The sequence below is a fragment of the Haliotis rubra genome, unplaced genomic scaffold (assembly GCF_003918875.1).
Source record: "Haliotis rubra isolate DU_JTF1 unplaced genomic scaffold, ASM391887v1 Scf6, whole genome shotgun sequence".
In the NCBI taxonomy this organism is placed as follows: Eukaryota; Metazoa; Mollusca; class Gastropoda; order Lepetellida; family Haliotidae; genus Haliotis; species Haliotis rubra.
The window spans coordinates 776441-801505 of NW_025767301.1; the positions used below are offsets into that span (position 1 = coordinate 776441).

Consider the following 25065-nt stretch of genomic DNA (forward strand, 5'->3'; position numbering starts at 1 on the left):
TGCAAAATCAATACGTACATGTAATTGCTGTATACTGAAGTAGATAATTGTACATACACAACATTGTACTATTTTGCAAGGTGACATGTTTTGGTAAGCATAATTCTATCAAATATGAGAATTCATGGGGATTCCTCTGGTTGGTTCTCCCGGCCTGAAATTGTCAGGGGTTAAACTTGGAGCGAAGGAGCAGTTTATGCTATCAACTTACAGAGAATACAAATTAAAGTACACTTCGCGTAAATACTATTACATGTATGCATGGCTTTGCCATGCCTAAACACAGAAAATTGACTAAAACGAAAGAGAAAAACGTTTGTTTCTAACAGGACGTGGATGACAAATTGCATTTATTGTTATTGAATGCTCATAAGCAACTGTTTATTAAATTTTATTGAGATGTTAGAAAATACTGTGATTATCTTATGCCAGCAGGTGAGCGTTCAACAGAGGTCCGACGGTGTATAAATCAGTCATAGGGTAATAGCATGTATATTTTACTTCCGGTAAGTTCCGCAGTTTGTTTTCCTTGTTCGACAGATGACACGCACGTTGTGTTGAATAGGGGATCCTGTCATAACCGGTTCTTATCTTTCTTTGACACATTTTGGTTGTCGACTTTTGACGGAACATGGTGTCAACAGGTTGCAAAGCAGGCGGTGTCATCACCATACTTGTTGTAATAGCTGCATATTTGTTCAAGCGTCAAGCAGACGAAGCATTGCGAGAGCGGGTACATCAAGTGTTGTCCGGGTTACTGCGGGCCGAAAGAAAGGTTCCGCATCCAAAGTTCCGGGTCGCAATCGGATTTGGAGGATGTCAAGATTTAGTTGCTGATGGCCTAGAATTGTTGGACAAAATGCACATTGGTCCACCAGACAACCCAACCCATTTCCATTCGGTTGACAATACAACGGAACTTGCACAGTTGATGGGGTTCTTCTTCAGGCACGGAGCTGCTGCAGAGTAAGTACTCTTTTCGTTTTATCAGACTCTTCAGATAATTTTACGTTTCCACAATTGCGTTTATCAGTTTGAATTCAGCCACTTCATGACTGAAGCATGTGAAATGTTGGCAACAGTTCTAGTTTCACTGGGGGCGGTGGGGTAGCCTAATGGTTAAAGCGTTGGCTCGTCACGCCGAAGCCGGGTTCGAATCCCCACATGGGTACAATGTGTGAAGCCCATTTCTGGTGTCCCCCGCCGTGATGTTGCTGGAATATTGCTAAAAGCGGCGTAAAACCAAACTCAGTCAGTCAGTCTAGTTTCACTGGCATATATCTGGTGATTCCCCAAGCGTTCTCTTGTAATGTCTGGTGTCCATTGCCGTGATATTGTTGGAATATTGCAGAAAGTGGCATACAACCATGCTCATTTGGGTTAGGTACCCCATTCTCATTAGACAGACACACACGCCCCTTCTTGAGCCATATATTTGACCGATCAAATGCCCCGTTACAATCATTAGAGTTAGTGTGGGTTAGGGAATGATTTAGATAATTTCCTAATGAAATTAATCAAACATAATTTTGGGAAAATCCAGTAATTTTTTATAATAGTTGAGTTTTACGGAGAAAGAGGCAACTGTGTATGGTAACGGTTAACAATTGTGTTATGATCACTTGAACGACAAGCACTAATTCAGTGTTGTAAACTCCCCAAAATTTCGGCCAGACAACTGGTCTGGTAACTCTCAAAAGTTACCAGACCGGCTGGAAAGTTACCAGTCCAGAATTTTCAGGATTAACAGTGATTTTGAAGCCTATAAAAATCAGTAGGACAAATGTCCTGAGTGGGTGTCTGGCGATAGGCCATTGACCTAAAGCTCTTTTTGACATTTTTAAATCCCAATGGCATCATATAACTAAATTGTTAATGACATTTAATGTTGCAACTTGGATTCTAGATATACAGCAAAATTAAAAGATCTAATCCCACTGTTGATAAATATGAAATTTATTTTTCTAACATTTTTCAAATAATACAACTACAACTTAAATAAATTGAGTTTTTAATGAAAATGCAAGCATTTATAATGTCCAGAAATATCACAAAAGAAGCAAAAACTATGACGATTTTTTTCCATTTGTGACTTGTCATAACATCCCGTGCCTTTTTTCTTTTATATTTTCATTTTACGTAATCAGAAAATTATTAAAGCCACTGATATCGGAAATAGGCGACCATACATATTATTTAAGAAATCTTTAAGATTTCTTAAATAATATGTATGGTCGCCTATTTTCCCGATATAGATTTCTTAAATAATATGTATGGTCGCCTATTTCCCGATATCAGTGGCTTTCCGCTCAGTAACATGACACAACAACGGAAAATACCTCCGTTTTCGAAGCTTCGTATGAATAACATGCGAGGCGAATCGTTTGATGGCGGGTATCGTTCGAAAGCTCTGAACATCAACAATATCACTATACCCTTGCTGAGAGTATTTTCACAGTTGTAAGAAGCGATTTTATTGGATAAAGATTGGTTTCTAATGACGCTTTTTCGCCACAGTCTGCTATAAGAGTCGTGATTGGTCAAAATCAGACACGTGACATGAGGCAGCCAATCATATTACGGCAATGGATACTGTCCTCGTAAACGAAAACTTTTATATTTAGACGAAAGTTTTGGGTAAAATAATGCTATTCGGAACATATTAAGCACAAAATCGCTATGTATACGTAAATTATGGAACTTATTGGACGTATCGTGCTAGGTTATGACCTGTGACAAAAATGCTTCATGCATATATTTTCGCATTAAACATAGTGTCCAAGCGTGAAGATTGAGGCGGCGAAAGCCGAGATGTCACTTGTCAGTGACTTGACTCGCATTGCATGATCGCACAAAAAGATGGAAATAGTAGTTTTATATGTACGTTTGACAACTTTTATGAATCAGGGGGGGATACAGCTTTTTGAGAAAGGGGGTGTGCACACTATTGAGAAAAGGAGGGGTGCACACTTCATTTTCACCCGAGTTTCAATGGTCATATAACAAATTTTCAGCACAAAAGAGGGGGTGCGCACCCCTGCACCCCCCTCTGGATCCGCCTATGTGAATGCTATTGTTTATTTTATTCATTAGTTTATTCAATTTATTTAATGATTTCCTTGAAACATTGTTACATGCGGGTGGGGTCGGGAAAGCCCGTTTCTGATTGTCCAATGCTTAAAATAGCAGCCAATCGCGCAATCCATTAGATCTACATGTACATTTGGTAGCTTAGTGTGATAAAAATGGATGCGTAAATACATACACGCCGCGGAAACATGATCAAGATTCCGTGGTTAGTTTTTGATGAATTCGTAAATGATAATGTTCGTAATTTATTAGGTCCAATATGTGAAAATAACATCGAAATTATCGATCTGCACAATAACACGTTTTTAAATGTTTTTAGTCATTATATACATTACAAAATTACGCTGATTCAACAGCCAGACCATCGGGCGTGCAACTTTTTAAAACTGACCGTCCGGTCGCAAAACAGACCGTCCCGGACGGTCGGGCAGGCGTGGAGCTGAGAGCTCATCAAAACCGTATGCTTAAATGGCTGTTTAAGACCGCTAATTAAAGTGACCGATTCACACCGTGATATATACAACTAACTCGTTGACCCTATTGTTTGTAAACAAACATGTCGGACACCAGCAATTTCTATCTCGGCAGCATCTTTGATGCTTTTAAGCAAAAAGCTTAATGGTTTGAAGAAGAATTTCTTGACCCTTATCCCTGTGAAGAAACTACTGAAGCTGGAAAATCTGTCAGAAAGCAAAAGCGGCAGTATATTCAAACCGGGGTCCAGATGTGACGTCGACGTTGAACACACATCGGCCCACACATCCTAACCTGACCGCTTCCGCCCGGCTGTAATGCCCAGTCCTTCCACTTCCACTGTCCATGTATCCCACATAAAACGTGGCATGTCAGGTCTTTTCCAACTTGGGAATAGTAGGGTGGTTATCAACAATTATTTCCGTGAATAAAGTTAAGCTTAACTAAACTTAGAGAGTGCACGGCTTAAATTTTGGGCAGTCGATTGTCATACAGTAGGGGAGATCAATAATTCGCTTGAGAAAAATCAAATAATTGTACTTGCTCACAGTATAAACTGTATTTTTTATTTATGTATGCTACTTGTTACAAATACAAGCATACTGGTTCCTGAAATAAGGCATTTATGTTGTTGAAAATGTCTTATCTTGTTCATTACACAACCTGTCCCTCAACGGGACGATTCCAAGCAATTTCCAGGAAAAAGGCCCCTTCACGCCTTGTGTTCTTGCACGCCAAACAGTTCGGTTTTAAAACACTTATCAGTCGTGCTAGAATGAAGATAAAGCTACTCTGTTTTCAATTTTGTGGTCCTTTATCGTTGATTTAAGACCGCTAAATGTTTAATTTAAAACCTCACGCTGTCGCGTCGCTCGGGTTTTAAATTTCATTTATTAAATTAAAGCATTAAGCATATTCTAGTTATCAAATTTAAATTTATTAAAATTTAAGACCGCTAAATGTTTAATTTAAAACCCTCACGCTGTCGTGGTTAGGGTTTATAAATTACATTTAGTGGTCTTAAATCAACGATAAAGGAACGCAAAATTGAAAACAGAGAAGCTTTATCTTCTAATTATATGTAGGTCAAGTGGAAATATTGTTATCGCAGATTTCTTATTCATGTCTATAATTTATTGAAATGTAGAATATAGTTAGTGTACAGGCTAACAGACAAGTTGAAGGTCTGATTCTCTACAGATGATCTTAGATATGTGATCTTATTATCATGGTCTTGTATCTGAAACAAAAGATGTATCTGACAGACAAGTTGAAGGTGTGATTCTTTACAGATGATCTTAGATACGTGATCTTATTATCATGGTCTTGTATCTGATTCTCTACAGATGATCTTAGATACTTGATCTCATTATCATGGTCTTGTATCTGAAACAACAAAAGATGTATCTGACAAGACAAGTTGAAGGTCTGATTCTCTACAGATGATCTTAGATACATTGATCTTATTATCATGGTCTTGTATCTGAAACAAAAGATGTATCTGACAGACAAGTTGAAGGTCTGATTCTCTACAGATGATCTTAGATACGTTGATCTTATTATCATGGTCTCTTGTATCTGAAACAAAAGATGTATCTGACAGACAAGTTGAAGGTCTGATTCTCTACAGATGATCTTAGATACGTGATCTTATTATCATGGTCTTCATCTGGAAACAAAAAGATGTATCTGACAGACAAGTTGAAGGTCTGATTCCTCTACAGATGATCTTAGATACTTGGATCTTATTATCATGGTTCTTGTATCTGAAACAAAGATGTATCTGACAGACAAGTTGGAAGGTCTGATTCTCTTACAGATGATCTAACAGACAAGTTGAAGGTCTGATTCTTTACAGATGATCTTAGATACGTGATCTTATTATCATGGTCTTGTATCTGAAACAAAAGATGTATCTGAAAAGATGCAACATTTATCATGTCAGATATGGTCTTAACCATTTCCAATTTCATTTCATTCAAATCAAAAGATAAAAAATTAGTCTGCCATATATCTATGTATGTTTGAGCATTTCTTCTGAAGTTTTATCATGCTTATCAATATCTAGACAGGGTTGTCATTGATGAATCAAAATTGTTTGCCTGGACGCACAGGAGGCCCACTGTTGGACACACCACAAACCTGTGATTGTTGGTCTGAATGATGGTTCACCCTGGTTATGTTTCTAGGTCTGTCTGCACCATACCCGTGCTTGTGTGCTTCACCACAGTGATGAACATTTGAGGCTTGCATCGCTTTGGGTTTTCTTCCCACATTCAACTGATATTCGGGTTATAACTGGAATACTGTTTAAAGCAGTGTTATGCCTAACTCACTCACTTACTCATGCGACCGCCTCCGTGGTGTAGTGGTTAGAGCGTCCACCCGGAGAGCGGAAGGTCGCGGGTTCGATCCCCGACCGCGTCATACCAAAAGACGTTAAAATATGGTACTTGTTGGTCCCTGCCTGGTGCTCGGCATTAATGGGTACAACAAGGACTGGTCGGCTCGTAGTCAGTATAATGTGTCTGAGTGGGGTATTCATGCTTCACTGCGGCATGGCATCTCAGTGGGCTAGCACTATAAAACCAGCTTAAGTCTGGGCTAGTACAAGCAGCCGCACACACACATACACATGCATGCACGTCGTCATATGAGCGAAATTTTCTCAAGCACGACGTTAAACCCAATTTCACCTCACCTCACCTCACCTCACTCATGCTGAAGGGGCTGTTGTCAGCACAGGTACTACAGACATGTACCTCAGGTGTGTTTCTGTGTACAGATATGTACCCTAAACAAAGTCAAACTACAGAAACGTATCCGGCACCCTAAACAAGGGACAAGTCTATGTTCCGCAACCCAAAACCGAAACCATTTGTAGTTGTTTCCGTTCAGATGATTGCAACTGCAAGTGGTCTTGTGCATAGCAAAATGTTTATAATTGTGTATGCTCTTTTCTTGTATAACGCAATCAAATGCATCTGATACAACAGTATGACATTTCCGATAAAGAATGCAGAATGGTCCCAATGTCTCCCATCCTAGTGTACGTTTCTGTATTTTGATTTTGGCTAGGGTACATTTCTGTGCCACCCATTTCTGAGTTACGCGTGCCAACAACAACCCCTTCAGCTTTACTCATATGCATACTAAACTAACAGGAAATATATGACGTATTTTCAGGCGATACATTTCCAACGAAACACTGTTCAAGGAGCTAGTAGCCAAGGCAGACAGTCTGTCACATCGGGTGTGGGCACTGGGAGGTAATGCCCCAGTCATGGCTAACAGATTAGCTAGAGAAGGATTGGATGTACTGCTTGGAGCGAGACTTACTCCCAACATGGCAAAAGCACTTGATTCAAGTATTAAAGGTTGGACTCCTTATATTGTTTATGTTTCTGTTTTGCCATAATTTATGCTATTCATCATGTTCATTGTTCCAGAAACCTAGGATGTGGGTTTGAATCCCAGTTCAAACTGATTATTTTTATAGGTTTGTAAACACTATGCCCACACTTCTAGTTTTCGGGGAGGTGGGGTAGCCTAGTGGTTAGGCGTTGGCTTGTCATGCCGAAGGCCCGGGTTTGATTCCCCATGTGGGTACAATGTGTGAAGCCCATTTCTGATGTTTCCCGCCGTGACATTGCTGGAATATTTGCTAAATGTGGCGTAAAACCCAACTCACTCACTTCTAGGTTTCACCAAAGTTATAACATAATAATAATGTGTGTACTTATACTGCGCTAACTTCCATGACATTATTACTAGTGCTGGGAGTTGGTCAAAATCTCATAATTGATGATTGGTTCATTACAACCGATCAATCATCAAAAATAATTTGTTAGCGTCATTTATTAAATTTTCCTGATTATTTTTATTAATGGACAAAAAAATTAAAGAAAAAACCCTGTAGTTCTTTGGCAAATTTCACATCTTTAAAGGATGACTAGTAGGTTAGGAACACTAATTTCTTGGAGTCTTGAAGATAAATTCAACCATGACTTGGAACGAGCTTGTAGTACTCATGAAATGTAACTGACAAAACCAACCTTATGAAAAATATTGTTAATGCAAACGTGTTCCAGAATTGTTTGCGTTCGATTATGAGAAAACATGATCGATTACTTGGTCGTTTAGTCACTGCGACCAATCTTCGATTATTTCAATTAGTCGGACCACCACTAATTATTACCCTGGTCAGTGGATCAGTGTGCACGACAACCCAAGTTGTAACAAAATGTAAAGCACATGAAGATTAACAATCAAATGACCATGTCATCCCTCCCGGTACCCATTTACTGCTGGGTGAACAGAGGCAATTCACCATTCACCTGATGAGGAGTAAGAATATACTTCGAAACGTTGTGTCCATTACTATAAAGAAGTTAACATCCATGGAATTCTTGCCCTGACTGATGTGATGCTCTTTCAGTGACCGGGAAGGAAACCTCGTCGGAGGACGTCCATCTCCTTATGGAATATAAGGCAGGGGCCACGTGGGGACAGTACACAGCACCGCGGGCCAACAGGTAACAGTGCTCACATTCACAATTCTTTAGATTGTCTTTACACATGCAGTGTATCAGATTCAGTTATGTGTATTAGCTAATGTCAGTGAAACCTTCTCAAAATTATTGTTTGGTGCAGAGTACAGTGGATAAAAGCAGACAGTCATTTCAACCAGAGGAAGTTAGACTTATTGAGCTGGAAATATTTCCAACTTTGATCTTGATGAAAGAATATTTTATTACAAGCGTGCGACTTCGGATTAGAAGGTCTGTGTTTCAAATCCCAGCACAGGACTCGGAAATTTTATGGGCGCTACATTAGCAAACGTCTTGACTATGAGAGTAATGTACCTGGGCCTCATTCACCAAGTGAGAGTAATGTACCTGGGCCTCATTCACCAAGTGAGAGTAATGTACCTGGGCCTCATTCACCAAGTGAGAGTAATGTACCTGGGCCTCATTCACCAAGTGAGAGTAATGTACCTGGGCCTCATTCACCAAGTGAGAGTAATGTACCTGGGCCTCATTCACCAAGTGAGAGTAATGTACCTGGGCCTCATTCACCAAGTGAGAGTAATGTACCTGGGCCTCATTCACCAAGTGAGAGTAATGTACCTGGGCCTCATTCACCAAGTGAGAGTAATGTACCTGGGCCTCATTCACCAAGTGAGAGTAATGTACCTGGGCCTCATTCACCAAGTGAGAGTAATGTACCTGGGCCTCATTCACCAAGTGAGAGTAATGTACCTGGGCCTCATTCACCAAGTGAGAGTAATGTACCTGGGCCTCATTCACCAAGTGAGAGTAATGTACCTGGGCCTCATTCACCAAGTGAGAGTAATGTACCTGGGCCTCATTCACCAAGTGAGAGTAATGTACCTGGGCCTCATTCACCAAGTGAGAGTAATGTACCAGGGCCTCATTCACCAAGTGAGAGTAATGTACCAGGGCCTCATTCACCAAGTGAGAGTAATGTACCAGGGCCTCATTCACCAAGTGAGAGTAATGTACCTGGGCCTCATTCACCAAGTGAGAGTAATGTACCTGGGCCTCATTCACCAAGTGAGAGTAATGTACCTGGGCCTCATTCACCAAGTGAGAGTAATGTACCTGGGCCTCATTCACCAAGTGAGAGTAATGTACCTGGGCCTCATTCACCAAGTGAGAGTAAAGTACCTGGGCCTCATTCACCAAGTGAGAGTAATGTACCTGGGCCTCATTCACCAAGTGAGAGTAATGTACCTGGGCAGCAGGGCCTCATTCACCAAGTGAGAGTAATGTACCTGGGCCTCATTCACCAAGTGAGAGTAATGCTACAACTATTGTAAATCCTATGCTGTAACACAGCCTTAAAACATCATAGACTGACTGACTGACTGAGTTTGGTTTTACGCCGCTTTTAGCAATATTCCAGCAACCTCACGGCAGGGGACACCAGAAATGGGCTTCACACAATGTACCCAAAACATCATAGAACTAAGATAAGATATAACTTTATTATCCCGGAGGAAATTCTTTTTGTATCAAAAACGGCCTCAAAATGAATATATACAAAATTCACAAAAATATACACAATAATTACATGCACGAAATGAATGCTGATGGTTCCATACAATTAACCACATAGGTAGAGGCTAGTTATCACATGCATGATGACTACCGATATTCAAAAACATTTGTTGCATTAATAACACGAATACTGGATGGTATGAAGACTGTCGAGCTCTGTTTGTTTTAAGCTAAGGTAATCGAAAGTGGCGTCCAGATGGAAGTAGTTGGAAATGATGACATAAAATATGTGAACTATCAATTCTAATTTTAGTTGCCTTTTTGACAATCTGGCGCTCATAAATGAAGGAAATATACTCGAAAGACACTTCAGTAATTTTGCTGGCAGTATTAACAATTTTGAAAAGATTTGTTTTTGTTGTGAGCAGACAGACCCCCATACCAACATATAAAATTGTAGGTCACCACACTTTGAATAAAGTGTCTACAGTCGCTTTGTGAAAGGGACCCCAGACAGATACAGAGAATGAGTAATTTTATAGAAAATCCAGCAAAGCCAGTTTGAGCTACCAACAGAATACCTGTTCAGAATTAGCCTTATACTAATGATAGATCTTGAACATACAGAAACAAAATACATTGTTTTAAAATGATTCACTGCAACGTGTTTCACATTTTTCAGTCTATTGAAAAGTGAGAAATGTGAATGTAACTTTATGATGACTATATTACATCTGAACCAAGGTTTGCTAGGAATATAATAATTGTGGAAACTCCCCTGATTTAAAGCACTGAGAACAGTGTTCTGTTTCATCAATTTCATCACAGTGTGCTGCTCTCACAAGCTGCCTTTGTTTTGTTTGAATTCCTTTCCTTGTCTCCTGACTAATGTGGTGTTGATGACAAGTGTACAGCCTGTCACAGTGAGAGGGTTCGTCTCAAGATTGTTATAGCTTATATTTTGTGACATGGCTCAGTGTTTTGCTGGAGCAAGAAATCAACTGTCAGTCAGATTGCTTCAGTGTTGTAATGATAAAAGATGTATCTTCTGTCAATCGCCAAGTTTTAATGGAATTCTCAAAAGCATTTTCCCTTCTTCTGTAAAAGTTTTAGTGGTGGACATTACAAATATCACTATTAAATTAGAAGTGTTCAGCTTTTGTGATCATTGAGTTTGAAACCAGTAGGTGTAACTCATGAATGAGGTGGTTTGAAAATGAAAGCAGAGAACTAGGTCAATATAGTTATCTTGCTATGCTTTTGTGCAAGCATGGGTGTGCCCCACTTGCACAAATAGGGATCTGTGCTGTTGTTTGGCTTACTATCATTAGTATCATCACATTTACATTTTTGAAAGCAAAGATGTTTAACAGGAGTGTGTCCACGTGTTATTCAGTATTTAAGATGTGCTACTACTTATACCAGCCCTTTATTCCCTGGGCATGGCAGGACTATATGTTGCTTGTTATATTTGTTACGTTTACATTAAATATGAGTTTTCTTCTCTGCGTTAACCAGTCCCAATCAAAATTTAATCCAGTAAACTGTTTTATCCTTCTTTAGAAGTTATGGTTGATTGCACAATGCCATTTAGAAAGTGTTCAAATGTAACATATGTTATATTTGTGATTGCACTTTCTTAACCCCAAAAGTACTAGAATCTGTACTTTACTGAAAAAGTGTAATCCCAAATATAACATATGTTACATTTGACCACTTTCTAAATGGCATTGTGTAATCATAAATTTTGGCCGTGCCAATTTACACTTATCAGAGGAGTACACAAAGTCTGCAGTCTAGACTATCAGTTGTCTAGCTTCCATTTTTGTGGAAGTTGCAGTAGCTGAGCGGGTTAGGCGGCTGACTTTGTGTGCTGGCGATTTGGTGCCTGACTCTGAGGGTGTGGATTCGAATCCCGGATGGGACTCAACCCAAAAAGCACTAGAATCTGTGCTTTATTAAGAAAGTGTAATCCCAAATATAACATATATTTAGCAGTTGGAGAGTCAGATGTGGACAAACTTCATGCATGAACAACTTCTTTATGCAGGTGATGTGACGTTTCGATACAGATTCTTGTATCTATTGGTACTTGCTTGACAATGATTCAAGAATCTGTATTGAAACATTGCATCACCTGAATAAAGAAGTTGTTCATCCATTAAGTTTGTCCTTACCAGTATTATCCTGTTTGTGTTTACTTGTTTCGTGTCAAGATTAGAAGTGTAGGTAAAAGGTAATTCTAGTTGGGTAGCCTAGTGGTTCAAGTTTTCACTCATCACATCTAAGACCCAGGTTCGATTCCCCACATGGGTACAAAGGGTGAAGCCCATTCAAGTGTCCCCTGCCATGATTTGCTGAAATATTGCTAAAAGCAGCATAAAACTATACTCATTCAGCCACTATGTGTGCCAGGGTTATTTCTTGATGTTTATGAATATACAGAGAGCCAGTCACTGAGTCAGTTACCAATGTTAATTGTATGCCTGCAGGGAAATGATACTATTACAGTCAGTAAATCATCCAAACAGCCAATCATGGCGGTGATGTATTCATAGAAGTAAGTGGAGCTGTACAAGCTGTTGAAGTCATGATATCGGTCATGACAAAAATGAAAATTGATATGAATTTATTGTCTGACGCAACAGCAGTGCAGGCAATATTTGCTGAGCTATTACTTTGCATGAGTTGTTTAGAAAATGTCATTTCAAATTTCCTATTTTTTCATCTATATTGTGATTATGCTGTTAAATACTGACTGCTAAATACCACGCATCTATCATCACTGTTTCATATTTGTGGAGATTTGGGGACTTGATAAGTTGATTCTTGCCACTGAAGCACGTATATTCGTAGTGAATGAGATCTATATGATTTATCATTATAAGTCTGTTTGTATGCAAATGTAAGGATTGCATTTCAGTTCTAAATACTGTATTTCCATGCAAAAGGGATTAAATATTAACATTTTAATTAATTTCATCTCATAACTGTTACATGTTGAGGATGCTGAAACTAAAACACATTGCAGTTCAAGTTGTTGACAAATCTGTACCAACCCTGGGTTAGGTTACTGTTTAAACACTTGAATATGGAGTGTGAATATGCTTTTACATAACTATCAACATTATTTTAGTGATAGTAAGGGACATCTGACTTCACACATTGTACTCATGTTGAAATTAAACCCAGAACTTTGGTGTGATGAGTGAACACTTGAACCACTAGGCTACCTCATCACTTGTATACAGGTATTTGTTGGTTTCCTCTTCGTGGTTCTGTTCGTGTACTAGTGTACAGGTGTACTAGTGTACAGATGTACTAGTTTGTAGCGGCAGTAATTCGACATGTAACACCTGCTTTCTGCCTGTATTGATTACCTGAATCAGGGATATTTGCCTTCTTTATGCTTGTGGTGGATGTTTACTTGAGATAATCAATGTGGCTTTCATTTCCTTTGTCATGCTATGAGTTGTGACACATGGCAACTTTGAAATTAAGTTGTGAATCAGTGATAATTGCCATCTTTATGCTTGTGATGGATGTTTTATAAAAATAATGCATGTGATTTTCCTTTTTCATCCTATGAGTTGTGACATGAAATAATAACAATGGCAACAAATAACATCTGATGATTAACATTGCCATGTCTGTCTATCCATTATCCATTTTTATCGACAATGATAAAGAAGTAATTATGTGTTTATAAGAATCATCTTCAGTACTGTACTGACTGAGTATGGTTTTACGCCACTTTCAGCAATATTGCAGCAATATCATGGCTTTACGCCACTTTCAGCAATATTGCAGCAATATCATGGTTTTACGCCACTTTCAGCAAGATTCCAGCAATATCATGGTTTTATGCCACTTTCAGCAAAATTCCAGCAATATCATGGTTTTACGCCACTTTCAGCAATATTCCAGCAATATCATGGTGGAAGACACCAGAAATGGTCTTAACACATTGTGTCCATGTGGGGAATCGAACACGGGCCTTCAGGATACAAGCAAACGCTTTAACCACCAGGCTACCCCACCACCCCTTCAGTAGGATAGTCAAGTGATTTAAGTGTTCATTTGTCACAGTGAAGGTCATTTTTTTCCATAAATGGATGCTGGGACATTATGAAGCCCATTTCTTGTGTACCTCAGTACAACAATGATGGAATATCGCTAAACATCATTACATGATAAATAATGTTTCTGTCATACTCACCCTTCGAATGCAAAAAGCAGTGTGTGAATATCTTTGACAGGCTTGTAACTCTACAATTGTTCAGGTATCATGGGATAGTTTTTTAGATATTTTGTTGCAGAAAAGGCAAATACATATCAATTTTACCCCAGGTTTCAATGTGTTGTTCTCTTGAATGACTGAACAAGGGCATATCCTGGACTAACACTTAGTCTCTGAACATATATAGTTTTGATACAAAAAGCTTATAATATATAATACGGGAACTTTGAGATAGTCTTGCTTTTCGTGAAACACTGTGACTTAAATATGTAACACTTGTAACATCACATGTACAACTGAGTTCTCTCTTTCAGACTGATCGTACACAGTGACTCGTTGAACCCCTTTCTAGATTCTCTGGAGGAGTTTCAGGAACAGCTCAAAACATACAATGCCGACCTGCTGATTGTCGGTGGGCTCCAAATGATGGACAACTTCCCGTTTAAAGATGGTTAGTTGTGATTAGAAGTTAAATAAACTTTTTTGTTATTGTGTGAGTATTTGTAAGTAATTATTACCTGACTACTGGTGTCAGAGTCTCAGGAATGGAGTTGTCACTCAAATAGGGTGAGTCTGCTTCCAGAATTGAAGGATCTGAGTTATTTCTCCAACTTAAACTTTGCTATTGTTCTGGTAAGATTTCTCCATAATGCTGCATGATGACAGATAGTTGATTGAGTTTTACCAGTGTAGCATATTGCATGTACGTGAAAGGTGTCCCCTGCACAAGCGACTACCTGAGAGAGGGTCACTTATTGGCATGACTGCTTGCCCTTGGACAACAGATTTCTGCATGAAGCCCAAAAAATATGCCTACGAGTGTTATTTATTAAAATAATAAAACAAAATTGAGTAAGTCATTGATCGTCATGCCAGTTATAGGATAACATCAAAGAGAATGTTTACTTGCTAATCAGAATTGCCTGTGAATTCCTGGCTCCGAATCAACTGCAACAAGAATAAGCGACATCGTCATGATGGTTTAGTCATGGTTAATATTCAGTGGTCAAGAGACTACAAGGTTTCATTGTACACATGACTCCACCAAATATAAACTCAGACAGAAATTTGTTTTGGCACGTTTTCAGAATTGAAAATCTGTTTGTTAGATATACACAATGTTAATGTTTTCTGTGTTGTTCACTATTACAGGAAAAAGACAAGAAAGAGTGAAGAAATTAGAATCAACTCTTGCAAACGTTCCTCAAAAGACCCAGATTCATTTTGAGCTGGCATCCTTCACAGACAAAAGCCTCATGGAGGAGATATATGAAAGTGTGGTCCTCTACTCAGACTCACTCGGGATGAACGAACAGGAACTGCCGAACCTCGTGAGTATGATGACAGGTGGGAACGTCACGCTTCTCTCTGACAGCCATCCCAGAATAGCAACATCCCTCGACCAGATGAGGTTGGTCTACAACATCCTGAAAAACACCAAAGAGACCGGGGGACGAAGAAAACTAACACGCATCCACTTACATACTCTTGCCTACCAAGCAATCCTTACGAAAAAAGGCACAGCATGGAAAAACACAATGTCTGCTGCGGCCAAGGCTGCCCTCACTGCTCATCGCCATGTCTGCGGGTCTCAGTATATTCATGTGGAGAAAGCCAAGTTGATAGTGGATGATTCATTTTCATCCAGTAAAAGTGATCCCAAGCCACAAAGGATCCCCATCAAGGATAATCGTCCAGTCACCTGTTGGGACGAGGAGGACTATGAGATCTGCATTGCGCCGGTGCTGGTGTGCACGCAGGTGTTGCAGACAGGGGGTGGCGGGGACAACGTCTCATCAGCTGGTCTGGTACTGCAGCTGTAGAGAGAACCCTTCCTTATCCTAACCACCATACTTACATTGCAATAATTTACCATAACACTTTGCTATTATGTGCCCACCTGTTCCCAAGTGCTTACATGTGATTGCCAAATGAAGTAAGACAATAACCAAAAAATAAAACTTTAATAAGATTTATAAAAATATGAAAGTGAGCATTAGTAAATGAATATGTTCATTCATATTCATATTCAAAACAATTTTAGTTAACCAAAAGCGTATATATGTTATATTTCATATCTGTTTTTAATCAAAAACAATTTCTTCAAAATGACCATTATGAACCATTCCTTGTTTGTGAACTATGTATAGTAAGGAGATGTGTTGTTGATTAATATTGTCTTTGTATAGATCATTTCTAGAGGTGCTAGCTTTCAGATCTAATTATGATACATATCCAGCCATGCTTTATGACACTGTTATGAAATCCACTGATGTTTTAATGCAAAATGTTCACCACAGCTCCTTATTTTCCAATATTCCGAACTTTCATTTGTCATGCAGCAACATCGACGTGTGGTATTGGTTTATTTATGAATGTGGAAGATACCCTGGATACCTGGTGGGAGGTATTAGAACATACTACATTCCTGAAGACTGTCACAAGGACGGTGGAGATGCAGAGGAAGCGACTGAAATAGTAGTCAAATAATCAGTTATGGAATACTTACAAATGTTGTATAAAATACAGCATTGATTTGGTTCACTATACATCTATTTCAATATGAGCATGGCACCTTTCATCAGAAAATAACTAGATATGTTGTTACAAAAATGCTAAATTCGTAATGAGATATATATCATACAGTGCTTGATATATATCAGGTGGACATATGTATTTCATTTTGATGAATGTTGAAACATGTTGTAGAATGAATCCTGAATATTGTGTCAGAAACTGATAAGTCAAGTAGGGGCAGTCTTAAGGGTCAAGTAGGGTTTCAGTCTTAAACTTGGCTCTGAGTATACAAATTAGATAAATGTGCATCACAGCCAATAGTTAACTTCAGTACAAGAGCTACTGTATGTTATGTTGTGCTAGTTAACTTGTTATAGGGATGATATAAAAGGCTGTTGTGTGTTAGTTGTGCAGTGTGGAGCAGGTGCTTGATCTGGTACAGTCGAGTGTAACACAGATAACATGATAATGACATTTGTGGGGCTGTATTATAGCTGCTGTTTGTTGCTGGTAATATATCCTGTGATGTGAGCAGGTTCCTGATCTACTACACATCTAGTGTAACGCTGATAATTACATGATGATAACATTTATTGGCTTGTATAGCATCTACTGTTTGTTGGCATGCAATGCATTTTCACAGTGATAAACAGGGCAACATTAAATAGAACATGTACTGTCAATATATTGCTGAAAACGATGTATTGACATATTTGTAACTATTCCATGTCGGTTATTATCTGACTACCATTTCAATGTTATATTTGAATTGTGAAAATTGAATGTGTGAAAATACAGGAGCTGTGCTTAACTTTTAACAGGTTTTTATTATCTCTGTTAGCTTTAACATATAGAACATCCCATGCACTGGAATAGGCATTAGTTTGGACTTAATTTCATTTCAAAGTTTATTCATCTGTATTTTCATTAAAATCAAATCTTTATGAACACTACCGCTATACCATTGATGTGCTTATGACAGATCACTTTTATCAGTACTTTGTGTAGTGGTTGAGAGCACTAAGATCTGATTTTGATTTTCCTATCAGTCTCATTGAAACCAGATCTTAGCACTACCGCCACATTGAAGTTTGTTTATTGCAGATCAACTTTATAAGTACTTGCAGGGGCAGATCCAGGAGAAAGTGCGGTTCACATAAATCACGAAGTCCAAACGTTAGGGGGAAATGCTCCTTAGGGAAAGGTTTTTCTTGTTTTTACTTTTTTTCTATTATGTTATTTTGGGGGTGGGGTGGGGGTGGAAGAGATCCCCTGGATCCACCCCTGCTTTGTGTAGTGGTTGTGACCACCAAGATCTGATGTTAATGAGTGTGATTCATAAAGTGCCTGTGCTCAATGCATTTCACTTTGAATGAGAGATATCTTGTATTAGTGTCAGACATATTTACAGTATTTAGCAGTTTACCTGCATCTCAAGATTGTCTCTGACGGACATGGAATATACAATTTGTTTTGGACTTCTTTAGAGGTAACAGTATTTGAATGTTATTTACTCATCTTTATACTACTCGTAAGTGTTATTTAACCAAAGAAATCACTTTTGATTTTCCAAACTGTGTTCTGTTACTTTTTTCAGTAAAATGTATTTGAAGTTTTTTTCATTACACAGCGCTTTTTTAATGTTGATTCTTTGAATGAAATTTGGAATAATTTGAGCTTGTTTCATTCTTACCAAAACAGACCAGTCTTCTTCAATTCCAAAATTTATTATATTTCCTCAGCACTGCTTGTTTGTTTTTATCGAACTTATATTAATCTTTTTGTCAACAAAGACAAGGAGAGCTGAGATCAGTGTTAGGTTAGCTATAATTGTGACATGTGGACTGAAATGTATACCATATATTGCCATCTAACGTGACCCTTAAAGTGAGTGAGTGAGTGAGTTTAGTTTTACGCCGCACTCAGCAATATTCCAGCTATATGGCGGCGGTCTGTAAATAATCGAGTCTGATCAACAGCATGAGCATCGTACTGCGCATTTGGGATACGATGACATGTGTCAACCAAGTCAGTGAGCCTGACCACTTGATCCCGTTAGTCGCCTCTTACGACAAGCATAGTCACATTTTGTGGCAAGCATGGGTTGCTGAAGACCTATTCTACCCCGGATCTTCATGGGCCTGACCCTTAAAAGTCCTTGCAGGTCCTAATCTGCTCTTACTAGATGTAAAATCCTGATTTTAGCAGGTTGTTTTGCACTTATCTCTTTTTTCTTGAATGCAAACATATTAATAACTATAAGAGTATCCACTACTCATTATAAGCACCTGTAATCATGCACTGGTAGAGAGATGGACTAAAACCAACATCAAAATATTTATATCAAATCTTCTCAACACTGATATTGTCATTTGGGAAAGGTTAAACACACTTTGTGTTTTAACAGTTCACCATGTTTTAGAAATCAAATTTTATTATGTTGATTTTGAAATACTTTAGAGAAATTATTTTGCTTTCTTTACTGTTGGTTGATTGATATTCTGTGATTGGGTGATTGGCAGCTTACATGTTTTGGCAACCTGTGTTTGTGTTGATTTGTTGTGAATTTTGATAGTACCTTATTACTGTGATAACCAGCTCAATAATGTTCAATAAACATTAATATGATAAGTTATATCTGTTGTTATTTGGTCAGTGTGTATTGCAGTGACAGCAGTAATTCTGGGATTAAATTATGTTGAACATTGTGGTGAATTGATGATCAGTTATGTAAGAGAATTGTTCTTATTTTTGAGTGAGTGTGTGAGCTGGGTTTAACACAGCTTGTATTGCTATTCCAGTTGAAGCACGCATCAGTCTGATGTGGGATGAGAGCCCGAACTGATGCATCCTCGATAATCTCCAGGGTATACGTTCCGATAAATCTCCATTAGTCCTTGATAATCTCCAGGGTATACGTTCCGATAAATCTCCATTAGTCCTCGATAATCCCCAGGGTATACGTTCCGATAAATCTCCATTAGTCCTCGATAATCCCCAGGGTATACGTTCCGATAAATCTCCATTAGTCCTCAATAATCCCCAGGGTATACGTTCCGATAACTCTCCATTAGTCCTCGATAATCTCCAGGGTATACGTTCCGATAAAGCTCCATTAGTTCTCGATAATCTCCAGGGTATACATTCTGATAAATCTCCACTAGTCCTCGATAATCTCCAGGGTACGTTCCGATAAATCTCCACTAGTTGTGGCGATTTATTTAAATGCATACCCTGGAGATTATTAAGGATGGAACTGATACAGGTTTCAAATTTTTGGCCCTTGGTAAAACCCACAATCACAGGTATGGTGCTGACAATCCAAGAAGTATAATCATTTCAAACCTGGATTTGATCCGACATCACGTTTATGGTGTGCCAAGGGACACAACTCAAATTGCGGCACCTTCAAGGACTTGGCTGCCCTTGTCACTTCCATATTTGTACAGTACACTTTCATCGTAGATATTTTCACAGTCCCACACAGGGAGAGTAAACATTCAATAAGCATCATATCTAATCGGTGGCAATTCCATGTTAGTACAGTGGATGACATCAATCAATATGGATAATATCAGATCAGCTACTGACTTTGGATCAGATCTGTTGATGACATCAGATCAGTGGATGACCTTGGATCAGTGGATGACCTTGAAACAGTGAATGGCATCATATCAGTGGGTGACCTTGGAACAAAGAGACATCAAATCAGTGGGTGACCTTGGAAGAGAGATGACATCAAATCAGTGGGTGACCTTGGAACTGTGGATGACATCAAATCAGTGGATGACATTGAAACAGAATGACATCAAATCAGTGGGTGACCTTGGAACAGTGGATGACATCAAAACAGTGGGTGACCTTGGATCAGTGGATGACCTTGAAACAGTGAATGGCATCATATCAGTGGATGACCTTAGAAAACAAAGAGACATCAAATCAGTGGGTGACCTTGGAAGAGAGATGACATCAAATCAGTGGGTGACCTTGGAACTGTGGATGACATCAAAACAGTGGGTGACCTTGGAACAGTGGATGACATCAGAACAGTGGGTTGCCTTGGAACAGTGGATGACATTGAAACAGTGAATGACATCAAATCAGTGGGTGACCTTGGAACAGTGTATGATATCAAATCAGTGGATGACCTTGGGAAAGTGGATGACATCAAAACAGTGGGTGACCTTGGATCAGTGAATGACATCAAATCAGTGGGTGACCTTGGAACAGTGGATGACATCAAATCAGTGGATGACCTTGGGACAGTGGATGACATCAAATCAGTGTATGACATCAAACTTGATGACCTTGGAACAGTGGATGGCATCAAATCAGTGGATGACCTTGGAACAGTGGATGACATCAAATCAGTGGATGACCTTGAAACAGTGAATGACATCAAATCAGTGGGTGACCTTGGATCAGTGAATGACATCAAAACAGTGGATGATATCAAAACAGTGGGTGACCTTGGATCAGTGAATGACATCAAATCAGTGGATGACATCAAAACAGTGGATGACCTTGGAACAGTGGATGACATCAAACAGTGGATGACCTTGGAACAGTGGATGACATTGAAACAGTGAATGACATCAAATCAGTGGGTGACCTTGGGACAGTGGATGACATCAAAACAGTGGGTGACCTTGGATCAGTGAATGACATCAAATCAGTGGGTGACCTTGGAACAGTGGATGACATCAAATCAGTGGATGACCTTGGAACAGTTGATTATATCAATTCAGTGGATGACATTGGATCAAACTAGATGAATGACTGACATCGGCAACAAACTGAGGGAGACACCAGATATACCGGTTAGGGGACCACAACAGTGCAGTTGAAAACACACCTGCTATCAGGACCACTCCACGATGATCATATAATGCTAGTGTGTTTATTCACCTTGTAATATAGGCCATAGTCCCACATTACAAAACTATTATCTTGAGGGAAACCATACAGGCTGCCTGCCTATTTGAGGCTGCCTTAATAGCACTGCTTGTGATTCATATAGTGGTAATTGTTTGGTTACAATTTGAATTTCGGTTGACATGAGAGTACTGGGTTAGTGTGTCCTTGAGAATACTATAACCTAACTGGAATACACAAACATCTTTCTGTCATGAATACAACATGAGACTCATCTTCAATCATTGCTCAGTGAAGAAAGCTAAAGCCCAATACTGGACAAAAAGCCTGCGAAATGAAAGCCCCTTCTTGTTCGTGTACAACAGCTATACAAAACACTACGTCAAAGAAAGCAGGCTTCAAATTGTTTAGGAAAGCAAACTTAACATTTGTCCCATGGGTATTTGTCCGTGCAGTTCTCTTTTACCTATGGGGCTTTTATTCACATGGGCGTCTGCAATGTATAGTGGGCACATAAAGAAACTGTGCATACAAAAATGTAAAATCTAAATTTATCAAACCTGTGTAGACACATAAGGATTTAAACTCTGAGATTATAGTGACATGTATCCAACATGCATGCACGTGCCACGTTCCGTGATGTCAGTGGGTTCGTCTTTGAGACGTGCAATACGTTGTTGCATGTGCATTCCGGGAAAGAGAAACAGAGCAAATGAATGCCACACAATACTGTCACTTTGGAAAGCTCAACCCCTGCCCTTGCGATCGTTCAAAAAATTAAACGGCTATTGAAACGCATAGCATGCCAAGGCTCACGTCTGCACAACGTCATGAGGCCATTGGGATGGTCCGTGGGGGAATGTCTCAACGACAAGTGGCTGCACATTTCCACTGCCACCGGAACACCATTTCTGCACTGGTGAGACGCTACCAGAACACAAATGACGTCATCGATCGGCCACGTTCTGGACGTCCACGTGTAACAACGCCAAGACAGGACAGATGGATAAGGGTGACCCATCTTCGCCACAGGTTTCAGACTGCAGTGATGACCCCTGTCCCGCTTGTGGACTCGTGACGTCATTGTGATAGACTTTTCAATTGAAATTCCTCTCGACTTGTTATGGTCTCGTGATCCCTCCATTAAAGTTTATATGTACCTTTGACATTGTTATCGTACTTATCAACTGGGATAATATTTTGACAATGCACAGTTTCTTTATGTGGCTAGTATATAACGTGTATTAAAGGTCAAAGTAAGTGAGTGAGTTTAGATTTACGCCGCTTTTAGCAATATTCCTGGAATATCACGGCGGGGGACACCAGGAAGGTCAAAGAAAATACAGACAAAACGATCAGCGTCAAAAACGGCCCGAGGAATACGCAATGTCAGCGCTTGTGAGTGAGTAAGTTTAGTTTTACGCCGCACTCAGCAATATTCCAGCTATATGGCGGCAGTCTGTAAATAATCGAGTCTGGACCAGACAATCCAGTGATCAACAGCATGAGAATCGATCTGCGCAATTGGGAACCGATGTCATGTGTCAACCAAGTCAGCAAGCCTGACTACCCGATCCCTTTAGTCGACTCTTACGACAAGCATGGGTTACCGAAGGTACATTCTAACCCGGACCTTCACGGGTGTCAGCGCTTGTGATTTCTAAAACGGTTACAGATGTTTGCGTTGCCTTGGGTTATACGATGCATAAAGCGTTAAATGTTCACGCATCAGTGCTCCCTTTGATATTAACAACCCTGCATTTACATGTATACTTCATGTTCATTTCATCTTACATAGGCCTACAGTTCTATAATGTAGATGCGATGGCGACAAACAATATATAACCATAAAACATGTTCCTATTTTATTTGTGTTTATTTCGTGAACCGTTTGTATTGGACATCTTTATATCACAACAACACACTGTATTTAACAGGACTGACTTAATAAAATAAACACAACCATAACTTAACTCGGCGGCTGTTGAAGTACGTTTGCCGATGTGTTTTTTGCACAGTGATGTGTGTTTACAGAATGCACATCCCACAGTTGAATTCCAAGTTTGGTTTTGCCGTTTAGAAGACTATCAATCACTCCAGAAATGGGCTTCACACATTGTACATGTAGGGATTCGAAGTCGGTCTTCGGCGTGACGAGTCAACATTAAACCACTAGGCTACCCCCCATCCATAGGTCGACTCATATTAAGATCCATAGGTGACCTTGAGTCTGTTTATCTCGTCAATGGTTCTCACTGTTTTGGCTGTAAAGTAAACCATAACGTTCGGTTGTTGTTTTCCAGGATATGTTCAAATACTTTGTACAACAATTAAGGCAACCGAAGTAGATAAGAACTTAATTAGTCATTGGATACACAATGTCTTTTAAAAAGTGGTCAAATGAAATAATGTTATGTTAGGGTTTACATTTTCTCAGTAAAGTACTTTTGGGGGTTGTGTCCCATCCTGGATTCGAACCTACACTCTAAGAAAGAGGCACCTAATCATCATTGATTGTTTATTTATTTATTTTTGTTTACAGTGGTTTTCTTTAAAAGACACTGCTACTTCGGCGTTGGGTTTGTTTGTTGGAAATATATAAGTGAAAAGTACTGACCTACATTTACAGACGGAAATTTCCTCCAAACTTGTGACGAAGTAAAATCTGCTCACGAAGAATAATTCTCAACAAAAATACAGAATAATGCCAAAAAGCACCACGTGGCAAATTGCGTTATTATGCAATTCTGACTTTCTCTAGATCCCCAAACGATACATATATTTCCGTTTTATTGACTTAACAAGTCATAGTGTTCAAGACGTTTACATATATGGTATTTTTGCCCCAGTACAAATGACGTCACAGTGAATGAAACATCAATTACTACGACAACCACACGTAAAATACCCAAACCAAAGGGAGGCAACTCCTAAATGACTACGCACTTCAAACACGCCAGGAAAACATTCAAACGCCAGTGGGTGATGAGTTAGTCTCGTGTTAATTTTAGATTCAACTCAGTAATATCACGAACTGTGCGTGTATGTATGTGAAATTGCAGTCTTCACATCTGTGATCTATTTGCAATGGGACATTTTTATAGTAAAAAAAAAAGTGGGAGTCATACTTATTTTATATCAGACGTGGCTTTAAAAATCAGACATTAGATTTATTATATTAATAAAAATAACAAAGGTTCTTTTGTAGACATGTTCATATTCCATTTTCGACATTGTCTTCGTTATAACTGTGGACATTAGAGCTGTGTATCGTGGCCTAATTGGCGAGACGATATATCCCGATACCAGTTTAATGAGGCGAGACCATCATGAAAGTATTGGCAGGAACCTGCGAGACGATTATCATCACGATACAATGGTAGCGATACGATACGTATCCCAATACTTTACAATTTCTAATAACAGAACAGATATGGTAGATATAATGACTGAAATTGTATTTGTTATACATTCACACACACTTAAAAAGCTGTTCATCGAATAAAGTTTCAGCATTTAATGCTTAAGAAAGTACAGACAAACATATCCAGTATGTCTTGAACTAATATATATAAATTTCAAAGTGAAGTTTCCCTTAGGAAGTTGTGATTCTACACCAATGCTTCCACAAACAATTCAATGTAATTTATATCAGAATTCAGAATCACTGAAAAAAAACTCTCAAGTCTGCTTTCCAAATTTTAACTTCTCTTTCTAAACAAAACTAAGACATCGTTCGTAGTTGTTAATAAATGGTGTTATTTGTCAAACAAATAAACCAAATCTGCGTATTTCAATTACTTGAAGACAAGTATTTTACAGTTCACAGAGTTTGTAAAATGTTCA

General features: G+C 39.0%; 1 protein-coding gene across 1 annotated transcript; it reads left to right on the forward strand.

The window, feature by feature from the left end:
- Window positions 1-519: 519 nt before the first annotated feature.
- LOC124255261 (ADP-dependent glucokinase-like) lies at window positions 520-17009 on the forward strand. Its single transcript, XM_046689121.1, has 5 exons — window positions 520-966; window positions 6751-6941; window positions 8003-8099; window positions 14142-14278; window positions 14980-17009. Exons 1-5 carry the CDS (start codon window positions 632-634, stop codon window positions 15648-15650), a joined length of 1431 nt encoding a protein of 476 aa, XP_046545077.1. The 5' UTR covers window positions 520-631; the 3' UTR covers window positions 15651-17009.
- Window positions 17010-25065: the final 8056 nt, after the last annotated feature.

What these genes read in the sequence shown, in the direction of transcription:
- LOC124255261 (XM_046689121.1), top strand. Translation starts at nt 632, where the DNA reads ATGGTGTCAACAGGTTGCAAAGCAGGCGGTGTCATCACCATACTTGTT. An exon ending in ACTTGATTCAAGTATTAAAG is followed by an intron (nt 6,942 to 8,002) that starts GTTGGACTCCTT and finishes ATGCTCTTTCAG; the next exon opens with TGACCGGGAAGGAAACCTCG. An exon ending in CAACTTCCCGTTTAAAGATG is followed by an intron (nt 14,279 to 14,979) that starts GTTAGTTGTGAT and finishes TCACTATTACAG; the next exon opens with GAAAAAGACAAGAAAGAGTG.